Here is a 26928-nt window from a genome sequence, read left to right as displayed (position 1 = left end):
CCTCTCCCCCTCTGGCTATGTCACTCTTCTCCCACAGCTGGTGTCTCTGTTTCTCCTCCTCTCACTCGCATGGTGGCACAGTGGTTAGCACTGCTGCGAGACAGTGCCAAGGAATCGGGTTCAATTCCTAGCTTGGTCATTTTCTATGCGAAGTCTGCACGTACTCCCCATGTCTGTGTGGGTTTCCTCCGGGTGCTCTGGTTTCCTCCCACATTCAGAAAGATGTGTTAACGGAGGATTGGGCATGCTAAATACTCACTCAGTCTCCCCGAACAGGCGTCACTGTGGATTTCAGAGTAACTTCATTGCGTGTCAAGGTAAGCCTACTTGTGATACTAATAAATAAACCCTCTCCTCCAACCACTGGTGCCACTGTCTCTGCGACTCTCTTCTCAACAACTTTATTGACAACAAGTCGTTGTGGACCTGACACAGCGGAACACAGCAAGTTCAGTGGCAGAAAACAAGCGCGAGCGAGGTGGGCCGATATTTAAACATTTCCGTCTTAATCTGCGCTCAGAACATGGTACTGAATTGTTCAGTTTTATCACCATTCCCAGTATTTATGTATTTGTCAAATGACGGTCTTCAGCTGATGCATATTTTTATTTTAATGGCCGTAACGACCGAAGGATGGTTAGAATTGCCGGGCGATAGTGCAGGGGCTGATCTGGAGTAAATGAAAACTAATGGATTACTGGATATAAATCTTGTGAAATTATAATGAAAAGGAGACATGGAAATCTGACCAGCATCTTCACATCTCCCGGCGCACACAGCGGTGCCGAGTACGAGCGGTAGTGCTGGGACGCAACATCATGTTGTATTCAGTTGCTTGGGAAATGCAGTGGACCCTCCCCCTCGCCTCCATGACAATCTAGAGTGCATTAAGTGACGATAACGGAAACAAATCATGTATTTATCTGCCCTAATCTTTATTTAAAGAAAAGATTTTACGAAATAAATTTCAAATGCACTTGACAAAAATACACATCAAATTTTGAATTATAGTAACTGCTCCGTTCCGCAATGCAATGCGATGTTGCAGCTTTAATATGGACAGTGCAATACTCGATATACATTCTACGTTGTTTCTCATTGTTCATTGAATCGAACGTTTACTTTTTCACGCAAAACAAAAAAAGACAAAACACAGCATGAAGTAACAACCTATTGATACAAAAACAACAATATTTATATCTAGACTTAAAGCATATTCGACATGGCGATATTTGTGGAAAAGTTAAGGGGCGTTCGCTTTCATTTAGTGCCATGATTCATATGTCTGAGGACGTCACATCCTGGATTTGTTGATGACTATGACCTGAAACGGTAAAAGAGAAATGAGTGAGAATTACAATCATTTCCACAATCAGTTGAACACTTCACAAGCACTTGTATTATATTCCAGCTCAACTGGCTGTTTCTTTCTATGCAAAACACACTGCACATTTTCTCCGACACCTTCAATGTAATACACCACTGAAAATACTGCAGGAAATCACAGCAGAAACCACGTGAGACAGGTCACATCCCTCCACTGGCACTCCCATTGCAAAATGTCATAAAAATACGGTTGAGCAGTATATTGTATATGTATATCTTCGGAGATGCATTGTCACTGCCCAATGACAGGTAAAACCCCAGGCTTGTGCCAGAGATAACGTTGTTATTCTTAGCTGGCGTGGAAAGAACCGATAAGAGGGGTCAATGCGAATCTACTGTACACTGTGGGGGTAGACATATTTTTAGTGAACTTTGTGCTTAAAATGGATTCTTTGTTTAATACAATTCTGCGCATTCGCGACAGGAACTAAAAACAAATGCCGCATTATTCTTTGATCGACTGCACACCAGAGCGAGTATATTCCACACAAGAGGACGGGAGATTGCAGTAATAATCAGAGGGGATAATCAATTCAGAAAGCTGTCGCAGCATGGGACTCCATGAAGGACATCAGAAATGACAGGGATTTCCTCACAGTATCCATGAAATGCTAAATTTCAATCTGAAGTCAACTTTGTTCATTAATTTAGCAATCAATTAAACATTGCACAAAAACAACAATATTCAAATATTGGAATATAATACAAGTACTTGTGAAGTGTTGAACTAATTGTGAAATGATTGTGTGAATTTTAATCGCTGGTTGAAAACAAGTTTTTATAACCTCTCAGCTGGAGCTAGTTAATTAGAAAGCAGGATTAATGTCGCTTCGGAAGCCTTGAATTTCGGGGCAAAAACAGATGGTACTTCAGTGTGGCCTTGTCTGGAGCTTCGTGAAACGGGAAGTCACAGGGCTGAGTTTGAAGGAATGATGCAATTTAATTTAATGGTTTATTTCAATCTAAAAATCAATCTGAAGCCCAGAATGTTTTTAACTAATAAAAACAAAATAAGGGCAGCACGGTGAGACAGTGGTTCGCACTGCTGCCTCACAGCATCAGAGACCCCGTTTTCAGTCCCGACCTGATTGTGAAGTTTGCATATTCTCCCCGTGTCTGTGTGGCTTTCCTCCGGGTGCTCTGGTTTCCTTCCACAGTCCAAAAAGTGCAGATTAGGTTGATTGGACATGCTAAATCGCCCCTTAGTGTTAGGCAAACAAGCAGAGAAAATATATAGGGCCTGGCGCGGAGGTACCACTTTTGGTGGACTGATTGCGAAACTGTTGGGATAATGGCTTTACCTTTGATAGGAGTAACATCACAATTCATGGCACCATATTTGGCTCCATTGTGCGAGAAAGAAGCAGAAGATGTGGGAATGCAATACTTATAGGAGATTCAATTGTCAGGGAAATTGGCTGGAAACGATACTCCAGGCTGATATGTTGTGTCCCTGGTACTCGCGTCAAGGATGTCTCAGAGCGGTTAGAGGATATTCTGCAGGGGGCGCTCGCTGAGCAGCCACTTGTCATGATTTGCATCGGTATTACTCAAATGGGTTAAAAATCATTAGATCCAAAAAGCCGAATATGGGGAGTTGGGAAGTAAATTGAAAAGTATTACCTCAAAGGTAGTGATTTCAGTGTTACTATCAGCTCCATGTGTTCGTCAAAGTATATGCAGAAAGACATATCAGCTGACACCCGGCTGGGAAATGGTGCTCTGGTGACGGGTTTTAGATTCCTGGGACTTTGGGGCCGGTTCTGGGGGTACGGAGAGCGGGGGTGAGAGGGGGTGGGGAGTGGGTGGGATCAAAACAAACTGGACGAGTTGCACCTGGCCAGGACAGGAAATGCTGTCCTGTGGCGAGTACTTGATAGTGTGGTTAGGAAGGAATAAAATGGAATGACAAGTGGATGGGAACGCAAACTGTGTGACACAGGAAGGAGAAACACGAGAAACAGTAATAAAAGAGAGAACAATAAAATGCAAAAACGGGTGATGGCTTAATCAAGGTCGAGAGGCAAATATGGCCACAACACAAATAATGATTAATAATGACTAAAAAGTCAACACTAAACGCTTTATATCTTAATGCACAAAGAGTTCGGAATAGGTTCGATGAACAGACAGCGCAAACTAAGTTACCTGGATTTGAGTGAATAGCTTTTACGGAGACTTGGTTGAAAGTAAATCAGAGCTGGGACCTTAAGTTTCAGGGATATTCGACCTTTCACAATGACAGCAGGGAAGGAGAATATGGTGGGGTAGCACTGTTAATAAGGGCTGAAATGAGCACTTTTGTGAGAGAGCATCTGGGCATGGATGAAATAGGGTCCATGAGGACGGAGGTAGAAAACAGGAAGGGAAAAAATACATTGGTAGGAGGATAGAATACACCCTGAAACAATAGAGTCAATATGATGAATGTCTGATCAGTGATGATCCACTGAAGGGCGGATCAGTCTCGAGGGACTGAACGGCCTAATCCTGTTCTAATTTCTTATCAACTTACGTTGTACTGATCCCGATCGACTGTCTAAGAAGAGGAACAATCAAAGATTTATCTCACCCAGAGTGCCGAGATCACCGCTGGAACTTGTCAAAGTGAAGATACCGTCAGGGTCCCGGTTCAGCAGCAAGTGCCCACTATGAGAGTCAATGGTTTCAGCCTCAGCATCGTCATAGTCTGACAAAGCAGGAACTGAGAGGTAAAAGTATTTGAATTGAAGTTAATTAGTAATGAGGGACAGTTGGAATCATATCCTCAAATGTCTATTTCCACAGTAATTAAAACTCTATTGTTTTGTGGAGGCCAGTGAGTTTGAGCGCGGAGAATTATTGGGCCAAGTTTTCCCATAATATTTTCAAGTTGAGTTGAAGTTTATACCGTTCCCAATGAGTCACCGATCCCACCAACTCGCACACATTTCACAGCCAAGAGAGGCTTCTGGGGAAATGCATGCAACTTTTTAAAAATGTAATTTATATTGCTGGGAACAATGGTAATAAATTGTTTCAGACACAACATTTCTGTAATTGAAATCATTCTGCAATACCTGAGCTACTTGGCACTGTCATTTCATGTTGTCCACGTCATGGTGTACAGTTTCGGAGATTTCAGAAGCTATTTTGATATTACAGAGTGAGCAGGTTCGGAAGGAAATGGTAGGATATGAACTTCGACCTACCCTGTATAGAGGAGGATTCCACTTCTGGATATTCTAATGCAGGATCCGTGTCTCCCAAACTGTGACTGGTGTAATATTCAACATGATTGAAGGAGTCAATGGTTGAAGAAACTGGTCAGCACAAAATAATTGGTTGTTAGGCAAACTGTTTGTGGTTGAGTCATTACGATGTTATCATGGCAGAGAATGATTCAGAAAGTTGAAGTCGAGATCACAACAATTTCATCGCCTCTGTGACAATGCCCTGCAATTTGATCATGGCACCAATTTGTGAGAACAGTCAGCAGACTGGCTGCAGCGGTTCAAAATGAAGAACCAGCACCCACTTCATTGTACAATCGGTGTTACTCTGGCTCCAAAATGTCCAGTCCTTTCGGAGAGACAATGCGTGAAATATCAGCGAATAGGAAATTATTTAAGAGAAAATCCATTTTGTCTGGGTCAGTTGACCGACTTTCTGATCCAGAATCTTTTCGCCCTGCCACACTATTATCTTCAGAGGTGAAATTCCATCGAATTATAGAATCACAGAAACCCGACAGTACAGAAGGAGGCTATTCGGCTCATAGAGTCTGTATGGGCAACAATCCCACCCAGGCTCTATCCCCGTAACTCCACATGTTTACGCTTTTAATCCCTCTAAACCTCCACTGAGGGGCAATTTAGCATGGCCAATCAGCCTAACGTGCACATCTTTGGACTGTGGGAGTAAACCGAAGCACCTGGAGGGAACCCACGCAGACACGGGGAAAACGTGCAAACTCCACACAGACAGTGACCCAAGCTGGGAATCGAACACAGTTCTCTGGAGCAATGAGGCAGCAGTGCTAACCACGTGCCACCGTGCCGCCATCAGTAGTGAAAACAAATCATGGAAGCCGTGGGTCAGACGCCGGAAACGAGAATGAATAGGCCAATTGGGATTTTTAAAAATTCTGTTCAGCCATTCCGAATAGGTCTCAACCGTTCTTACTGTTGACATTGTTGTAATTTTGATCAAACTTCTCCTGAACCCTGTATCGTTTTACTGAAATCCTGTTCAGAGCCATGCAATCCACTCAAAATGGCATCAAAGCAATGTTCAGTTGACATGCACCCTCGCTCTTTTGAGCAATGATTCGGTGAAAAGCTGCAATTCTGCCTCTGCTCGAATTTTCCTTTCTTTGAAAATGCATGGATGAAAATGTTCCAATGAGTTTTTTGCTTTTAGTTCGTTTTTGTTTCTACCTGTTGATACCATTCCCATTCACAGCTTGTGAAGTCATGAACTTAAGTGTTATCTCTGGTATAAACTGAAACAAACAATTGATTAATATTTCTGTCATTTCAGCATTGTTGACTATTGGTAAAAACTATCCCTCGAAAATACCTGAAGTTAATTCTGAGTTGGCCGTTTTATTTCCGTTTTGATTGAATATTTTGCTATTTCAGTTAACACTCCATTCTTTACTAATATAGTAGTCCCCCTTTGTCACCTTCACTAATTACATCATCTTGTTTCCCGATTCCACATATCACTTTGCTCAGTTCGCTACTCCACTGAGTCTAACACATTTCCCCCATTGTTTTTCCTTGTTTGCATTGGCGATGTTTCTTTATACTTAATAGTTTGCATTTATTTTTTGCTTTTTCTTGTTATATTTTTCCTTTGATTCGGTCCAAAAATGGTTTCAAAACTACCCATTTTAGCAAAACAAACCTATTATACTCCAGGTACTTTCCCAAATACTAATCTGTCCCTGTAATTAGGTGCTGTGCATGGGGCCAGCAGTAATGTATTGAATTGATTTACATATTCAATCAAATGTTTTACTTATTATTATTTAAATCAGACTTTGATGTGTGCAAGGTGCAAAGCAGTTGGAAATTGGAAACAGTTACTCGACTCGCTACTTTTACACAGAAGGCAAAAATATTCTTGAAAAATAATGAACATTGGTAATCGAATCAGTACTCGAATCCTCTCAAGATAAATAAGGGCATTTAATAAGTCTCCTTTCTACATGAGCACGGTGAGGGTAATGATTCTCTTGCCCATGGTTAAAGGGGGTAAACATGAAGCGGCATTTTTGCAGTGTAGCTTGGGTTTTAAAAAGAACACAAACCTGAAGCACGAGACTGAGTGGAAAGCTTGGCGGGAGGAATATTATCTATTTCTTCATAAATGGCTTGGTATAAAACAGAAGGTGGATCCCAGCTACCAGCAACAGGTTCTGTTGGAGGAAGATCGGGGCAGTTAGCATGTTGTTACATTCTGGAACTATATTTCAGTTCAGGATTTTTATTGATTTCATATCTCACTCTATGTCGAGGTGAGATTCAAACCAGGGTCCGGTGGAATTTATTTTGTTTCTCTGCATCATCAATCCAGTGATGATACCACTGCCTCCATCACAAGGAACACTGAGACATTTAGAGACCAATGAAGGTCAGCGCATAAGATATGAATCAAGAGAACACGCTGCGAGTTCAGAGACATGCAATATTTTTGTTTATCTGTTCAAAACTAGTGGTGCAAAAGGCAGACATTCAACAAATTCCATGGCCATGTTTTAGCATGGAGCTGGTCGGTAACCTGTCACCAGAGGAGCGCCATTCCAGACCAAGCGTGGCCGAACAGGATTATCTCCCACTCTCACCGCATGACATTGTTGCCTTGGAAGGGTGTTACAGGAAGTTCTGACACTTTTTTCGTATAAAGTCTTGGGACCGAACGTGAAACATCTGACTCAGAAAGAGGCAGGCTACTCACAATACCACCGGCATTGATCCTGTAATATTAGTGGAATAGTTTGCTGGGATGCAGTGTTGGCATTGATAATTGTGTAAATTCATACCATCACGTCTCAAAATGGGTCGAGTACCGTTAGAGAACTTGACACGGCAAAAAACTCAGTGTTGGTTTGCAACCAATTGTAAGTGGAAACAAAATGCCAGTTGCCAAATAATTAATGAACACAGTGGAACATAGGAAATAGGAGCGAGATTGGGCAATTCAGCCATTTGAGCCCGCTCCACCATGCTATATGATCATGGCTGATCTTATCCTGCTTTCAAATCCACAAACCTGCCTGCCTCATTTGAGCTTTGTCCAGCTTTCATTGAGACACATATTTCTTTCGTTCTTGAATCTGCTGACTGATTCTGTCTCCCCTGCACTTTGGACAATCGTTCTACAGGTTCACAACCCTCTGAGGGAATTTGTCCCTCACCCCAGATTTGGAACTACTTTGGCTCACTCTTAATCTATGAGCCTTTGTTGTCGACTCTCCAACAAAGCGGAATATCTGTTCAACATCCACCTCATCAATCCCTTTAGCATTTTATATACCTCAATCAGATCCCCCCTTATTCTTTTGATCTCCACCCAGTATAAGCCCAAGTATTCAAACACTCCTCGTTGGTAGCCCTTTCATCCCTGGAATCAAGCTGGTGGACATCTTCTAAACGACCTCCAGTATCAGCACTTCCTTCATCAGGTACGGAGACTAAATATGGACACAATACTCCAGGTGTAGTCTCACGAAGGCCCTTATCCAGTGTTAACAACATTTCTTTACATTTAAAACCGGGTCCTTTTGTAATAAATTCCAATATTCAATTTGCCTTTCTTATGAAATGCTGCACCTGCAAATTCATGTTCTGTCATTCATGCACAAGGACACCCAGATCCCTCTGCACTGACAGACTTTGAATGCGCTTCCCATATAAATAATAATTTACCCTTTTAATGTTTTGTCGTGAAAATGGATGACCATACACGTATCAACATTAACCTCCATTTGTCACATTCTGGCCCATTCTCCTAGCCTGTCAATATCCAACTGTAACCTCTATAATCTCAACAGAGCCTGCTTTCCCACTCATCTTCGGATCCTCCGCGAATCTTGGTATGTTGCACTCTGGCCCTAATCGCAGGTCAGTTATATCGGTTGTAAACAGATGAAAACTGAAAACTGCGTCATCCGTCGTGTTACAGTCAATTTCACTCCAGAGAAGGACCCATTTATCCCGACCCTATGCTTTCTCCCACTCAATCAATCCTCTATCCAAGCCAATGTTCTGTGCCCAACCCCTGGGATCTAACACTCTTGTCCAATGCCTTCTATAATCCAGATATGCCACATCCACGTGATTCCCATCATCCATCTCTCTGTTTAAATCCTCAAAAAACTGTAGCAAGTTTGTCAAACACAACTTGCCCTTCATAAAATCGAGCTGACCCTGGTGAATTCCGCTTTGTTTTCCATTGATCAGTTATCTCCTGCTTAATGACTGACTGCAACAACTTCCCACCACAAAGGTCAAAATAAGTGGTCTACAGTTTGCGACTTTTTGCGTCTCTCCTTTTGTGAATAAGGGTGTCAGATCAGCGTGTGTCCAATCCACTGGTATCTTTCCAGAATCTATGAAAAATTGGAATATCATAACTAATGCACCCACTATCTCTGCTGCCATCGCCTTTAATACCAGAGAGTGCCGGCCATCAGAGTTCAATTTCTTGCAATCAACGTTTTAATGTATTGCAACAAAAATAAATCCCATTCCATGTCTCATGTACTGGTGGGTGGAGGAGGAATATGAATGTAGATAACTCCCTCATTTATATGTAATATTTTACTGTTTCTCATGTGGCTTGAAATAACTTGCTGGCCAATACTCAGTTAAGTTGTTTCTGAATTGTACCCAAGTCATTCTTTGCAAAACGGCAGAGAATCCCCTCTGATGTATGAAGCAACATCCATGACTCAGCGTGGGTTCAGGGATATGATTCGAGCCTTACCATTTATTGATGATCTCCTCTGCATTACTGCCAAAAGGGCGATTAACTCACAGATTAACAGGACACCGAGTGAGATGCAGATCACCAGAGGGATGGAGGTGCTTTCATCTTCATGTCCTTGATGAAAGATTCAAGGAAGTTTTGTGAGATAAAATGTCCACAATGTTTTTAAATACTTATATGATCAGCAAACACTCAGAATGTCGTTAGAAATTGACAAAATTAAGGCAATGCCAATGTGTGACAATTATTTATCCCAATGTAAAATTAGCTGGAATAGTGATTGATATTTATTACAGAGATATACCTGAAGGTGTGGACGGAGAAGTCGGAGATAATTCCGGACCTGATGAAGATATGGTAAAAAGAGCACAATTATTTGCATTGTTGGTCAGAAAGACATCTGAAAACATGGATTATATTCATCAAAAATGGGTCGGACAACGTCGCACAGTCCCAAACGGAACCGATCAGTGGAACACTTACCGGAGCAAATCACACTGGCATCTTCCTTGTGATCACAGTCAGCTTGAGCTAATGACGAAGAAGGGCAGTCAAACAGAAAGGCTTCGCTTCCGGCACACCTGACGTCATCCAGCCAGACAGGACCGTTACCCTGCCCAAAAGCGGCCCCTCCTGTGGCCTCGAGAGCAGAGCCACAGCCCAGCTGTCTGCAGACAACACTGGCATCGTTCATATCCCAAGAATCATCACAAACCGTGCCCCAGGCTCTATTACACAATACCTCCAATCTCCCGGAGCAGTTGTTGTTACCTCCAGCCAAGCGCAAACTTTGCCCTAAATTTGTCAAAGATAATCAACAAATTATTAACCTTGATGTAGCACAAGAGAGGAATACAAGCAGATAGCTGTTTTATTAAAGTTGAGAAAGAACCTGATTCTCGCTTGCAGCCGATTGCACTGTCCTGCTCTTGCTTCGGTGTGTCTCCCCCTGTTGATAAGATAAACATGCTGACTCCATGAGGAACATCAATATTTCAAATCACACCTGCAAGCAAAATGATTGATTGTGTTACCTGAACAAACGACACCTGCATCTTCCCGATGATGACAGTTGTGTTGACCCCACGGGTCTGCCTGGCATTGCCAAAGGGTCGACTCGTGTGAAAGGCACTCGACCTCATCCAACCAAATAGGTCCGGATCCTTCTCCGAATGAGCGAGCGTCATAGTCGATGGAAACGAATGTGCCGCAACCTAACTGTTTACAGATCACTGTTCCAGCATCTTGATACAGGTTTTCAGAGCAAACTGTTCCCCAGGTCCCATTATAGAACACTTCCACTCTGCCCTCACAGCGATGCTTTCCCTTCACCAAACGCAGCTCTTTGTGCTCTGTCAAGCAAGTAATAAATAACCACATGGTTCAATTAACAATTCTGTATCCACAGTGCACTGTGGGTATATATATGTACATATATATATATGTATATATATATATGTCTAAGTTGAGTTCACGGTTTGCCATAATTATTTCACAAAGGTCACAGAAATACAGATATAATCAAGAATAAGCAACATTGAATTTCAATCGAAATATTTGAATGATGGACCCGATTGATTGCTTGCCCTCTTTTTAGGTCAAACCAAATAAACAAACTCAGATTAAAGCAGGACAAAGTAAAAGGGGCAGCTCCCCAAAAAGGAGGGGGAAGATTGATTGCTTGTCGGAATGGTGAGAGGGCCAATGCTTTATGCTCTGTGCGCAGACTACCAGAAGAGGTTCAAAAAGTTCCCATAGTGAAAGCCCATGAAAGACAATGGGAAACTAGGCATTCAGTATAAAAGTAAATTTAAAAAGTTTGTTAAGTTTCTCGTTACTTAAGTAGCAAAAGTTCCGGTGTGAGATTCACATGGATTGGCGCTGCGGTCGCTGCTCCTTGGGACTTTGTAATCGGCAGTAAAAATGAACGTCTTTTGTGGCAGCAAACTGGTTTGTATAGTTAATACTGAAGAGGACTGCAAAGTATGTATCAAAATGTTAATACCAGGCAGGATACACATGCCAATGACAACTTAGTTTTCGTCCTGCTAAGTGGAATGGAGCGAATTTTGATGCGAAGAATAAAGTGACAGCATGCTTCTTGAGAAATAAGTGATTAAATCAAATATCTTTGCAAAATAATGTCGTTATCCGGAACATTTTACACATAACCTGATGAAACTTAAGGCTCGTGATCAGAATAGTCAGTGATATTAAGTGGAAGATGCATTTATGTCAGGAAATGAGGGATAAAGAAACATAAGGCAACACATTAGAAGTCGGCTGTCGAAATACTTTAGCAATAATTACGCCCAGAATAAAAAAAGTCAGAGAGGGATTTGACAGAAGGGTGAGCGCCGTCCTTAGGTATATCAGGAACATATCTCATGTATGAAAGTTCGAATGTAACTGAAGTTAGGACAGTTACCAGAGCACATGATCTTCACATCTTCTTTATGATTACAGTCGTGGTTCCCCCACAATGCATGGGGACATTCCCAGAGTAATGATTCACTCCCGGAGCATTCCAGCTCATCCAACCAAATTGGGTCTGCGTCAGGTCCAGCCGATGTATGAAGAGGAAGCCGCAATGCGTGTCCACAATCCAGCTGCTTGCAAACCACGTCAGCGTCTGTCAGATCCCAGGAATCATCACAAACTGAGCCCCAGGTCCCATTGTGATAAATCTCCAGTCGGCCCGCACATCGGCTTCCACCGCCAGAGAGCCTTAACTGCTTGTGTTCTAATAGAATAATGAAAGTTTCATATTATGTTTCTTAAACATATTCATCTCGTTGCTAAATTCAAACTATTGTATAAATTCCAGCTCAATTAAAACCTGCATTTTAACTGCCGTTGACAGGGACAATAATCTATGCTCCAGAAAAAAACAGTTTCTGTTCGGAGGGAAAATAAATGATGGAGAGTTTACAAATCTTCTACATATTAACATTTCCGTTTTCGGTTTGGATCTGACCCACTCATTGAAGCTTGTTTTGCTTTATCATCAATTATGTAATTGTGGTAATTAGTTGTTCCACACAGAATGTTTTAAGCAGACATTTGATTCTTTGTTTTTCACTGCCTCATTTTGCCATGCAAACTTCATTAGACACTTCACCAGTTCACACATATATATCGGAACATATCAGAGGTACTGCAAATATGCAAGTCGGCTGGCAGCGACTTGACCTTTCAGACAGTGTCCTTTCTTGCGAACTCACCCAAAAGGTTCATCAGTTCCTTGTTATCTCAAGAATGCAGATTTCAAAACTACTCTGATGGACGCCCCTCCAAAACACGTGAATGCAATCAGAACTTTTCGAAACGAACCGCGCACATTTCAACTCACCAGCAGCGACCAGCGCACGCATAAACCCGCACTCGCACCCCCTCCCTCCCCAATCCCTTCCCCTGCCCCCATACTGACCAACAGCACCGCCAGCCCTGGCTATTTGATCTGCATTGGACTCTCTTCCGTCAATACAAATTGGCTTCAAAATATCATGGTCATGTTCAGAGATATCGATGCTCTCCACTCCTGCTCACCGCTCTGCCAGAGCCAGCCCCACTACCCCGAGCGATCATGAAAATCACCGCTCATGGATCCAATCCACACGGCAGCACAGTGGTTAGCACTGCTGTGTTCGCAACACCAGGGACCTGGGTTTGATTCCTGGCTTGGATCACTGTCTGTGCGGAATTTGTACATTCTCCCCGTGTCTGCGTGGGTTTGCTCCGGTTTCCGCCCATATTCTGAAAGACGTGCATTGACCCAAGCAGGCGGTGGACTGTGGCGACTCGGGGAATTTCACTGTAACTTCATTCCAGTGTTCATGTCAGCCTTACTTGTTACCAATAAATTACCTTTAACTAAGATTTTGGCTTTCCTTCCCATCTGACGCTTCATGCAGCAATCAAGAACAAAGAACAATACAGCACAGGAACAGGCCCTCGGCCCTCCAAGCCCGCGCCGCTCCCCGGTCCAGGATTGAATCCTGAATCCAGGATCCCCGCCCAATTTTCCAGCCGATCTACATCCTAATATCCTATCCACCGAGCTGTCCCTCACAGCTACGATGCTTTGTTCATCACAACCTATTAACTCACCCCCACCCCCCCCCCCCCCCACTCCAGACCATGTGATCTCCAGGGAGAGGCGAAAACCCAGAGTGAAAACCCCAGGGCCAATATGGGGGAAAAAAAATCTGGGAAATTCCTCTCCGACCCCCTGAGGCGATCGAAACGAGTCCAGGAGATCACACTGGCCCTGATCGGAAAATGCTTCCCAACCCTATTCATTTCCACTTCCATGAACACCATATGAATTCCCTGCCCCCGAGACAGGTTCCCAACTATCCGCAGTCTCGCTCTGTACTGGCACCAGCAAGATGATCATAGAATGAAGCCTTGAAACGAGAAACAAAGAACAATTAGCCCGCGCCGCTCCCTGGTCCAAACTCGACCACTCTTTTGTATCCCTCCATTCCCACTCCGTTCATATAGCTGTCTAGATAAGTCTTAAACGTTCCCAGTGTGTCCGCCTCCACCACCTTGCCCGGCAACACATTCCAGGCCCCCACGACCCTCTGTGTAAAATATGTCCTTCTGATATCTGTGTTAAACCTCCCCCCCCCTTCACCTTGAACCTATGACCCCTCGTGAACGTCACCACCGACCCGGGGAAAAGCTTCCCACCGTTCACCCTATCTATGTCTTTCATACTTCTTTCTTCATACTTATTTAACAGTCATTATGTGAGTGACTGGGACACAAGGTTGCAATCCCCTTCTTAAACGTGGCCCCCTCTCTCTCTTCGTTGTGCTGTTGAAACCCACCCCACTGATCAGCACATTAGTCCCCATTGCCGATTTGTCTTTAGTTGTGTTGGTCTCAATTTACAGAGGGAAGTTACCTGGAGATTTGTAAAGTTGTTAAATGATTTTATTAAATTGTTATTGTCATCATATTCCAAACTATTAAGTTTTATTTTTCTTTCCGGGGCGTCCTGTCCTGCATCCAAGCACCAGTGTGAAATATCTCAGCTACGTGTTCCCGAGGAAGAAGTAAAGTATATTCCCCAGTTGACCAAGATTACATTTTTCCCTTTATGTTTCTGGAAAAGTGACCTGTTTATTCACCTGAGCACAGAACCCCTACGCCGATGCTGTCACTGCGATGCGGGTTCAATGTGAATATGGTGCACTTTCGGAGATGCGATTCGTTTCCTTCACACCGGACATCATTCACCCACACAGGCCCTTCACCCTCTCCGTACTTTGAATTGTTATAGGAGGCTTCCGCTTCGCCGCAGCCCAGCTGTCTGCAGGCCACGTTCGCGTCATTCAGGTCCCAGAGGCTGTCGTGCACTCTGCCCCAGCTTTGGTTGTGGTAAATCTCCACTCGCCCGTCACACCGACTTCCCCCATTCATCAATCTCAGTGACCAGTTTTCATCTAGGCGAAGAAAGACATGGACAACAGTGGTTACAGTGCAGCAAATTAATTCAAATTAATATTACCTTTCGCCAGAGCAGCTCCCCCGGTGCAGTGGTGAAGGATGTCATGTGATGCTGCTGAGCACAGCCAGACAGGAGGCTGAACAGCCAACGTGGCTGCTCCATATTTGAAGCAAATACATTGATAAGCGGATGAATAATATATGTTTATGGAACTCAAGGACGGGGTAGCATTTGGGCGGTTAAATGCAGAAATATCCTCACTAATCCCAGCACCACGTGTTTTGCTTTCGGGACTCACCCGTGCAGATGACACTGGCGTCATTTTCATGTGAGCAGTGATACTCTTCCACGGATGAAACCGGACACTCCAACAACCGGGACTCGTTGCCGCGACAGCTGTAGTTCTCCTTCCACATTGTGCCATTTCCCTTCCCAAAGGCTGCACCTCTCGGGATTTTCTCTACCACTCCACACTGAAGATGCTCACAGATCACACTGGCGTCTTCTAAACCAAAGTAAGCATCACAGAGCGTCCCCCAGTGTTCTCCGTGCAGCACTTCCACACGGCCGGAGCACCTGTCCTTTCCACCAACCAATCTCGGCCCATGATTTCCTGTTTCAGGTACAAACCCAGACCCAAATAATTTATACATCGAAATTAGAAAAACACATGGCAGTTTATTTTTGTAAACGGGAAAACACACTTTATATCTGCATCTACAATCATTGCCCAATATTCACAAATGATCACATAGAACTAATTAACATTCTGTGTGATGCTTTTAGGAAGGTGCTTCAACCCAAAGAGAACAGTCCATCCTGAAGAGAAAAGCTCATGTGCCATTGGCAGAATATACTGTCTTTGGAACAGGTCCAGTATACATTTTAAATAAAGTGCACGGTGTTTAAGCATTGCATGACGATGCAATTATAAAACGATATCCTCTGGGAGCAATAAGCTGCGCATAAAATGGTAAGTGCAACCTCCAAAATTAGACAGAATCTCGGACCGGATAATTCAGAAAATAAATTTCGTTCGAAAGATTACTGTATTTTTCTGGAGGTTATGCACATTATTGACACGTTATCCATGCTTTGAAATCTCCTCTACACATTAGTACAATTTTCCACCTGAACAGCTGGATGTAAAACATGCACTTGCAATGGCTTTACTAAGCTCATTCAATTATTTTGTTTAATGCAAGATATTTGAAATATAAAACGCTTCATTTATTCTGCTGCGCCAATAACCTCTTTAAAATGCAAACACAGTTATTGTCTGCTATAATCCATGCAGTGGGTTCATGGCTTGGGAGGCAGAGCACGTCTACCTAACAGCTCCACAAATAATGTCATATCAAATGTTTAAGAGAAACCTATGTTTAGCCAAGGTTCGAAATCAACAATAATAATCTGCTCATTTCAGACCACGAATAAAAACGCAGACATTTCTGATTTGCAAAAAACGTGCATATTTTGAAATAATGTTTCAAAATTACAACAAATTTACAGTGAAATATGAAGGTCTGGTTAGGTATGTCCATGTTAGAGAGAAAGAGAAATGTAATCTCTCCATTGCTGAAATATTAAGAGAAATTTTTCGAATATTCACAAGTCTGCACTCACCGGAACAGATCACACTGACATCGTTCCTGTGGGTGCACTCGGACCGATTTACAGGAACAAGGGTGCAGTACATCAGGCCTGTCTCGCTGCCTTGACATTCAAGTCTATCGTTCCATATTAATCCAGCGCCCTCTCCAAAATAAGCCCCGCTTCTAATGGAAATGGCGATTCCGCACTGAAGCTCAGCACAGACCACTCTGGCGTCATTCCAATCCAAGTCAAGGTCACACACTGTGCCAGATTCTATACCGTTATGGATCTCCAATCTGCCGGAGCATGGGAAAGCTCTGGATACTAGTTTTGGAAATCTGTGGGCTGAATAACAACAGATCAGAATCACACTAATTATTATCAAAAAGTATTCACATCCGCTTAATTAGATTCTATCATGATTGGTTCTGAATCTGGTTCCTTTTAGTTGCCCCTTAATCTAAAGATGTATCGTTCAGGGGAATTATCGTGGTAAAAACTTGGGGTACGACCTGGGTTAGATGCTCTGTCGGTTCGACTCAACGGGCTGAATGCCCTTTTTCTGCATTAAGAAATTCTACAATTAAAGATGTTTCATCAAGTTCAATAGGTGTCAACTCTTATACTCTCCAGAAGCCGTGTTCAGTCTCACAGCGATTCCTCTGGAACACTCTTCCCCATTCCTCCCTTAAATTGAACCGAGTGCTGGTTTATCTCAGTAAATTCTGAGTATAACTGCCCCCTACCGCCTGGTGATGGGAAATATCACAATGTGCAACAGGCGGACCTGAATCAATAACATATGGAATTATTTGCCCAGGGATGTTCGAACTGATAGGCATCAAACGAAATTCTATATTTATTTTTCGGCGTGTTGAGAATGAACGTCCTGAAAGGACTTCAAGCAGAAATGAAACGGTGGATCCCAGAACGTCTCAATGGTGATTAGCAAACAACACTCGAGCTTTATTGAGGGTCCATGTGTACAGATCACAAAATGCAAAGGCCAGGTGCAAAACGTAATCAAAAATCCTCCTGGAATTTTAGCATTTCTATTGAGATGGCTCGACTATGAAAGGGGGCGGGGGGTGGGGGGCGGGGGGGGGGGGAAGTTTCTGCTTCAAGTTTCAGTAACTTTGTTCAGTCCATATCTGGAATGGAATCGGCAATTCAGGGAACTGCATCCGTGAAAGGATTTCCTGTTCTGGAAAATAGTCCAGTGAGAGTGTCCCAGGCTCCTGGTTCCTGAGTCTAGACAACATCTCCTTCTGTCAGTTTACACTGTGTGAAATCTGCCTGAAGCTGCAGCAGCTGTAAATGTTAAAACAACTCATCTTCCTTCACTTTATTCTGGAGAAAGTATCGACTGCCGCATATTTGTTTGAAATACAACCTACTGAAGAAATTGATCCAGCACAATTTATTCATTGGAACACTCTCCCAATAACATTTCTGATTTCTCTCCCTGACAGACTCGAAAGGTAAACTCGTCCGAAAAAAATAACACGAGGGGAAATCGTATAGGAACAGTTGGTATTCATCAGATTCGGGGTATGAGAGGGAGGTAAGTTCCCAAATAGTATCAAACATTTGAGGAAGAGGCTTTACATGACAGCTATTAAAACGCCTGGAGAGGCAGGAGATATCCAGACAGTCCCCTCTCACAAAATCAGAAAATGTTGGAATAATTCGGTAGCTGTGGCAGAATTTGTGGCGAAGGAAGAATAGAGGGAAGTTTCCAGCACGCATGAATCTCCTCCAGACCCTTCTCATCCTCACTCCGCTCTTGGAACACGTTCAATCTGACCAGTGATTGCTGCTCTGAAAGTAGCCGCAGTGACTGGATAAGCGCTCTATGGCCTCCGCAATCAATGGTCAGTAAATGTCAAACACATGGACCAAGACACCCAGATTTAATTCAGCGACAGCCGCCAATTCCGACGGAGTGCCGCATGATCCGGACTCCCCATAAGTATAATTACGTGCACAGCCAGCCGATCAAAGCATGCCCGACCTTTTGACTCTGCACAGGCAAGATCGGGGCATATTAGCATGCCTGGGCTTCCCTCAATCACCCCCTCCCCCTCTCTCCCCGCAGGTCTTCCCCACCCACCCCCCTCCCCCACGTAGTTGCTGAGAGGTCCGTCTATGTCTCCAGGCGTGTGGTTGTGTCGGTTGAGGCACTGGGAGAGGGGTGGTGCTGGAGATCTCGAAGGGTTGGGGGATCAGGATGCCTCCGACCCTTTCTCTGGGGTTCGGACCACATTTTCATCTGAGGGGACAATTTCTGGACACTGATGCAAAAAATAGGCATTAAGAATGGAACGATTTGGAGTTAAGTTAAAATAGCAGAATAACCCAAACGCTGCGGACAGATGAATATAAACGATTGCTCAGCAGAAGCCCGATTGTTGAACAGGATTTGCTCCGTGTGGTCCTGGAATGCTTCATTATTTGTTGAATGGTGATCGGAACTGATCAGTGAGGAACCAGGAGCGAACAGCTCCTCTCCTGAACAGAGCTAACAACAAGCGCTCAGCTCAAGGACACAGCTGGCCTGGGCACGGTTGTGGTCATTGTTAATCACTCTCATTGCTGTTACTTTATTATAAACTTAAATCCTGGTGTTAATGTAAGAACACTTCTATTTTCAGAATATTGAAATTATTGACCACTCTCTTTACGACTGCGTACAGTCTCAGAAACCTTTATCCGCCCCTTCCCAGAGAGCAGGCTGTAGATGATGGACAGATTTGTTTTTTTTTTACCTGAGCAAATCACACCGGCATCGTTGGAGTGCGGAAGGCCATAGTGATCCCATGTCCCAGAGCGACAGTCCCGCAGAGCGGTCTCGCTCCCTTTGCACTCAACATAATACGTCACAATGGGTCCGGATCCTTCCCCAAAGTGAGCCCCGCCCGGTGCAGAGAGCGCGGTCCCGCAGCCCAGCTCCCCACACACAACACCGGCGTCCGGCTGGTCCCACTTATAACCATCCACGGTCCCCCACTGTCCCTTGTAGTGAATCTCCACTCTCCCAGCGCACCGACTCTGCCCATTCGCCAGTCTCAGCTTCACCGCCTCTGTAAAATACAGAAATAAACCAACAGTTATTGGCCGGCTGATACGGCAGGTCAGATCGGAATAATTTGAAACATCGAGTGTGTCCAGAACCTCAACAAACCCTGACAGAATATTCAAGATTGCAAGTGGAAGCGGGAATATAAATAGACAGTGGGAACAATCCGTGAATCAGTTGGAAGTTTGAAGCATCATTCTGCTGCATCAGGCGGGAGTGTCGATAGGCGCATAATTGATTGAATCAGTGCCAGTCAGGACTGTCATGTTCCACGGTCTATCATACTGCCTGGACTAACATCGTGAAATGCCAATCCTAGTATCGATTCGATATTGCCATCACTGTCGAAACAGGGCCGCCCTGCTGCACCGAGCTGAATTAGACAGTCAGGTAGTCTCCAGCCCTTCCTGGGGCGGAAAGATGCGGCGGGTTTTCGGCGGAACCCTAATATGTCGGTGGTGGGAGGGGCAATAGCAATTGCGCTGCATGTCAGCGCTGGCTGGTAACTCGGGAAGTGAAAAATTATCTCCAAACGGTAGCGGGGCCGCGTTGCTTCTCACCCTGCTCCTCAGGGACCTAATTTAATGTCGTACTGAATCGGGGTGCAGTCATTAAAGATTTTCAGAAAAAACATTGCAAGACCATTTTCCTTCACAACTGACAGGCAGACCCAGAATGGAAACATTGAACACAAAGACACTGAAATTGTCTCAGGATTTAACATTCAGTTGGCTGGATTAGTGCAGTAAAATGTCAGATATGAACTTGGAGGGCGATTACCTGATGGATCAGCCTGACTGTTCCCTGGTCTGCCTGAAATGAAATTTTGAAAATTAATCTTCGCTGCAACACGAGATGAATGAAACTGTCAAAACCATACATCACAATGTCAACACCGAGGATCTGTGTTATTTCTTCATGATATGATTTGCAAGGACTTGATGTTAAAAAGTTTTATTCAAATTACCACACCCGTGATATTATGGCCTCTGAATATCCTGGTCTCATTCCATCTTTTTAAAATTCTTTTAACCACGTGTTACCGTATTCCCAAACTGGGAGATTTTGTGTCAGTCAAATCTCCCAATCCATTTGAGTCCCCAGTTTACATAATAGAATCAACAGGACAGTGATTCTTGTCTCCAGTTGGGTTGCTGAAATTTATGACTTGATACACAGAATAACAATGATAAAGTGACTCGAATATCTCTGCACCGCCATCCACAATACGGAGAGTGCGTCATTTATTTCCAATGCAGACAATACTCAGTCATCCTTCTTAACTCTTCACTATCAATAGACAATATCAAACACCTTTCACTTATTTGCTCCTCGTTGCCAGAATTGTGGGAAAACATTTCAATATTTACTCAAATTTTTCAAACTCTCGATGGTCCAACTAGAATCTCTGGACTCTCTTCATCCATTCCGTCTTTCTATCCGTGTCTAACTCCACTTTTCAGCTTTCAGTAATTCTCCCACTGAATCTTTGACCCATTTCAAGATCAAAGAACAAAGAAAAGTACAGCACAGGTACTTCGGTCCTTCACGTCGATTAGGATGATCGAACTAAAAAAAAAACCTGCTGCCCTCACTCCGTCCATATCTTTGTATTTCTTGCCTGTTCATGTACCTATCCAGATGCCTCTTAAATGTTGCTAATATGCCTACTTCCACCACCTCCTCTGGCAGCACGTCCCAGGCACCCACTACTCTCTGTGAAGAACCTCCCTCACACATCTCAAACTTTCCCCCTCTCACCTTGAGCCTGTTCCCCCTTTCCTCCTGCATCAGGTCACTAATGACATTAACAAGCAATAAAGTAGAAGTTGCTGGCCACCATACAAGCCGCCTGATTTTCTGGACATGCCAGCCATCACCTGAAACATCTGTGTACCGTGTAGATGATACACAGCAGCAAATGACCAAAACCCATTCCACAGTTCATTCCAAAACCGCGATCTCTACCACCTAAAAGCACAAGGACAGACATACAGCGGTACCTTGAATTTCGCATTCCCTTCTAAGTCGGACACCATGCTGAGTTGGGACTATATTGGGGTTGCTTCATTCTCTTGTGAGCTCAATCCGTAACGCCACTATGCTTGCATCAGTGTATCATATACTGCAGCCAGTCAGGGAAAAAAAGGCTCAGAGACATATTCCTGAATACATCTGGGGACAGGCAACAAATGCTGCATTGTCAGGGACACTGCCCTCACAAAAATAGTATAATAATAAGAGTGCAACAGCCGTGTCGGAATGTGGGATGTTAACTTTGTTTGAAAGAGATATAGAGACATGGAAAGTTTGGTACTGTAAAATGTAGGCCCATTTAAGATCATAAAACGCCATTGGTACAAAACAGTCAGGGAACAAATATATCTCCTCATGACTGAGTCGATCGATCTGTTAAACTGTGGGACCTAAAACATAACAAATAAATATCAGCTTTACGTGTGGAATTAATTACGTAACATTGTATTTGTCGTTGAAAACCACCGTTAAACTCTGGTACCATTTAGCTCACAGCACAAGACAGATTATGAGTCGCTGGTGGAACCATAATTTCCAAACGTATGGCCATACCAAATTAACTCTTGCCTGAAGAGAAGAAATCGCATTTAGAATATAAGCAGGCACGTGTCCAATCTTTGCGAGAGAAGGTGATATATTTCTGAGGTCTGGAGGCCGAAGCTAACTGTACAAAATCGTTCAAAACATTTTCCAAGGAAACGGTGGAATTCGCCAATAGAAACATAGAAAAATAGAAACACTACAGCACAAAACAGGCCCTTCAGCCCCACAAGTTGTGCCGAACATATCCCTACATTTGTGGCCTACATATAACCCTCCATCCTATTAAGTCCCATGTACTCATCCAGGAGTCTCTTAAAAAACCCTATTGAATTTGCCTCCACCACCACCGACGACAGCCGATTCCACTCGCCCACCACCCTCTGTGTGAAAAACTTCCCCCTAAAATTTCCCCTGGACCTACCCCCCAGCACCTTAAACCTGTGTCCTCTCGGAGCAGCCATTTCCACCCTGGGAAAAAGCCTCTGAGAGTCCACCCGATCTATGCCTCTCAACATCTTATATACCTCTGTTAGGTCTCCTCTCATCCTACGTCTCTCCAAGGAGAAAAAACCGAGGTCCCTCAGCCTACCCTCATAAGGCATGCCACTCAATCCAGGCAACATCCTTGTAAATCTCCTCTACACCCTTTCAATCTTTTCCACATCCTTCCTGTAATGAGGCGACCAGAACTGAGCCCGCAGTACATCCACCCAGATCCTTCTCCTCTGTGAAAACCGAGGGAAGATACTCATTAAGCACCTCTGCCATTTCTACTGGTTCTGTACAGACTTTCCCGCCTTCACCTTTTATAGGCCCTATTCCTTCACATCTCATCCTTTTACTCTTCACATATTTATAGATCGCCTTAGGGTTTTCCTTAATCCTACCTGCCAAGGCCTTCTCGTGACCCCTTCTGGCTCTCCTAATTTCCTTCTTTAGTCCCTTCCTACAAGCCATATACTCATCTAGATCCCTATCTTCGCCAAGCTCTCGGAACCTTTTGTCCGCTTTCCATTTCTTCTCGACTAGGTCCCGCACAGCTTTCGTGCACCACGGTTCCTTTAACCTACCAATTCCTCCCTGTCTGCTCGGAACGTTGTCCTGTAGAACTCCAGACAGACATTCCTTGAAAAACTGCCACCTCTCTTCAGTACATTTCCCCAAGAATACCTCCTTCCAATTTACTCCTCTAATTTGCTGCCTTCTGCCTTCATGTTTCCCCTTACTCCATATAAATGCTTTCCTAGCTTGCCTGATCCTCTCTTTTTCGAATGCAAGCATAAAGGAGATAGAGTTATGATCGCTATCCCCAAGATGCTCTCCCACTGAGAGATCTGACACCTCTCCAGGTTCATTGGTCAGTATCAGATCAAGTAAAACCTCTCCTCTTGTCGGCTTGTCCACATGCTGTGTCAGGAAACCCTCCTGAACACACCTAACGGACTCCTCCCCATCCAATCCCCTTACCCTAGGGATATTCCAATCTATGTTTGGGAAATTAAAGTTTCCCATCACAACAACTCTGCTATTATTGCAACCCTCCAGGATCTGTTTCCCTATCTGCTCCTCCACCTCCCAGTTACAATTGGGCGGCCTATAGAAAACTCCCAGCAAAGTGATCGACCCCTTCCCACTCCAAACTTCCACCCACAGAGACTCTGTAGACAATCCCTCCACAGTATACTCCTTCTCTACAGCTTTTGCTTCCCTGCAATCTAGAATCAGTAACAGGTTTTCACATCTCTACAATCTAGAATGAGTAACAGGTTTTCACATCTCATTAAATGCAACAGAGAGCTTAATGGATATTGAGAGTATCTGGGAAGAGGTTGACAAATATCCAGTGACTGGTACAGAATCCTGATGTTAATGTTTGGTTAGAAAGCTTTGTTGTGATTTCTGAAGTTCATTGTCTCCAAGAGGAATCAGAAATACCCATGCAACAAATTCGCGGAAGAAGTCAGATTTTTCACTTCCCTATTATTTCACTCGTGCCACTGATATCAGGTATATTGCTCAATAAGCCGGTTAAAGCAATGTTGGTCCCACCTCGATTTACTATTTAACTTTTCACTATTTACAGCAGTGTCCACTTCTCCAACTCAAAATAATCTGTTTAACAAAAGGCAGCTCACTGTACCACACAACGAGCATTCAGCTCTTCCACTGAGAAGCATCAATCCCAAATGTGTGCACGCATTCCATCGGCAGTAATTATAACTTTTACTGTTATTCCACAAGCAGTTCATTGACTTAGATTCCATTCTGCAATGTATGCTATTCCACCTGTGGCGACGGTCTACACCCAGACTGCGCTGTTTAACTAGAATTTCAATTCCGTCTGTCCAGCAGACCCAGTAGAATATTTAATCCTACCTGCCGTATCTGAGTTAGATTCCGTGGTAAATCTAAGTTTCTTATTCATTTGCTGATGTTTTTGAAGACTAATGAACTGAAAATGTAACTTTGCGCAAAATGTATTATGATAAGATTCTACAAGTTAAGTAAACCATTTCAACATTCACTTCATAAAACCCCAACTAGCGATTCAGTAGCAACAAAAAAAATCAATGTTTAATGAGGTGAGTCTCTTGAGCACAGGATTAATGGTGAAACAATATAAAATGTGTTCTTCTTTCTTTTACAAAGCATGTTCTTTGAAGCAACTGCAAAGTCCGATCAGTATTTTTAAGAATTTATTTCGCGGACTGTATGTTCTTTACTGCGTGAAGTGTTTGATAACAGTAATGGGGCGTTTTCCGATCAGTAAAACAGCATTTGCAGTGACATTGGGAAGAATAAATATAACAGAAGAGGCACGTTGGGAACCAAGGGAAACTAAACCAAGTCAACGACTTAAATCTCAACAAAACGAGTGGGCCTGTGGAAGGAGATGAAAGATCAGGTCTCGATCTGCCACAGAAAACGGCATGAGACAGAGAGAAAATGAAAGCATGGAATAGTTTTGAGAATGAAAAATAATTGGAACCTGAAAAAATCACTGCATAGAAATATTAATTTAACACATTCTGGTAAAATACGGGTAGGAGATATGAGGCAATTGAGCAGCAAACCTCACAAAGCAAATCACGCATATTTAGCAAATTACATTATCAACATGATACGTTTTTTCTTCATATTAATGAAATTAATAAATGACATTATTAATTGCGATTCAAGTCAATGTGTTGAAATGCATTATTCACAGACCGAGCCCAACAGTCTGAGGCGGAGGCAGCTATTTTAAATGATTTGTTTGTTTTCTCTCTACACGGGGTTCAGACGGAAAATATACTGAGAAATATCAAGAGAAATATGTCTGGACGGTCCTCGCCAAAATTCCTGCATTTTTAAACGCAGTGAGTTGGCTTCCACTCAAACTCCTTTTCAGCAGATTCTAACAGCGACTGCTCTAATTTGTACCAACACAAATCAAGTGGTCCGAATAGAGGTTTTACAGTAAGATGTTGTCCATGCGCAAGCGCCGCATTTGCATTCAATTTTGTATTTAAATCTCAGGTTGCCGTAAGTCCCGGCCGAGAAATTAAAACATTCTTTAATCAGATGTTCTATATTCTAAATATATTTGGAAGGAAATAAGTTAAAAAGAAACAGGGAATCTAAATTATTCACCAACTGAAACTTCTGCAACTTAAATTTCCAATTTCATTGCGCACTTCATAACAACGAAGGACGAATTTGAATATATCAGAGCCGTCTTCCTAAGTGGAGCGGGGAATTCAAAACACTGCTGGAAAAAATATATAATTTTCCAGATTTAGATTTGACAGTCCATTTTGATTCTCAACTCCAATTAATTTAATCTGCTCACGAATGTAAGGCAGACGGCGATTAAATCCACTTTTCGTTGGACACTCGTGGACTCGGAGCAATACTCGGCAAAGGTGTTAGGCCCCTCGGTCCAAAGGGACTGTGCCGGGTGGAATAAAATCAATTCAGTCGAACCCCACTAGCCTGTTCTTGGCTCCTTTGTGCGTTACAATACTTCAAACGCAGAAGCAAGCAGGTTTTCAATGTGCTGAGCACTTCTTCATCCTCCAGCTTTTCAGACACTGAACTCGCCTCCTCTCATTGTTAAATTGATGTACATTAATATCCCATTACCTCCAGATGACAATTATTATTCAAATAATCAACTTTCCCTTACATAGGTCACCAACATTTTTATTACGAAAGCTCAATATATCTATATATTTGTTAAAATTTTATATTAGTGAATTCTCAATAGACATCGGGATACTTTCAATCAATAATAACTCACAGTTGAGAAGCTGCAATGTAATTAGAGTCAGGAAGGAGCGCAGCATCGTCCCGACTGTCGGTTACTGCGATCAGACTTGAATGTTCACCGAGTTTTGTACATCGGTACCGGGCTGTCCTTCCAACACTTTCTGAAATACCAAACGCTCCAGGAATGAATTCTTTGAGAAAGCTGTGTTCAGAAAATAATGTTTCCTCCCGTCTGACTAATTGATGCTCCGAATTGACGTGTGAAATGTCAATTGCCGTTTGATAAAAGATACCAGTGACAGTTATATCCACCTCCTTGTCCTGTGCAGCTAATGAGGCCTACATTTTTGAAAAGGAAACGAGTCACCAACCCAGCATTGGATCATCGAATCATCATATCTTACAGCAGAGACACAGGCGAGTGAAGGAAATGCATATGGAAAATGTTTGCAAATCATATTCGGCCTGCACTGGATTATGTACATTGTTTTTGCACTGTTGTACCGCTTCCTTCAACGAACCATTTCCGAGAAACAGTTGAAGGCCGTGGACAGGATAAGGGTTAAAATTTTCAGGTTAAATCCAGGGGAAATGGATT

General features: G+C 43.2%; 1 protein-coding gene across 1 annotated transcript; it reads right to left on the bottom strand.

The window, feature by feature from the left end:
• Window positions 1-921: 921 nt before the first annotated feature.
• LOC144484193 (scavenger receptor cysteine-rich domain-containing protein DMBT1-like) lies at window positions 922-26607 on the bottom strand. Its single transcript, XM_078202729.1, has 16 exons — window positions 26362-26607; window positions 20280-20312; window positions 19189-19503; window positions 16451-16765; window positions 15123-15437; window positions 14505-14819; window positions 11792-12106; window positions 10398-10715; window positions 10256-10312; window positions 9847-10158; window positions 9668-9706; window positions 9361-9477; window positions 6683-6790; window positions 4578-4688; window positions 3959-4090; window positions 922-1324 (listed from the first exon to the last, which is right to left on the bottom strand). The coding sequence occupies exons 1-16, from the start codon at window positions 26405-26407 to the stop codon at window positions 1278-1280; spliced, it is 2895 nt and encodes a 964-aa protein (XP_078058855.1). The 5' UTR covers window positions 26408-26607; the 3' UTR covers window positions 922-1277.
• Between the last annotated feature and the right edge of the window lie 321 nt (window positions 26608-26928).

This window comes from Mustelus asterias, unplaced genomic scaffold (assembly GCF_964213995.1).
Source record: "Mustelus asterias unplaced genomic scaffold, sMusAst1.hap1.1 HAP1_SCAFFOLD_95, whole genome shotgun sequence".
NCBI lineage: Eukaryota > Metazoa > Chordata > Chondrichthyes > Carcharhiniformes > Triakidae > Mustelus > Mustelus asterias.
Note: the sequence above shows the minus strand (reverse complement) of the source record. Positions and strands in the feature narration are given on the sequence as shown.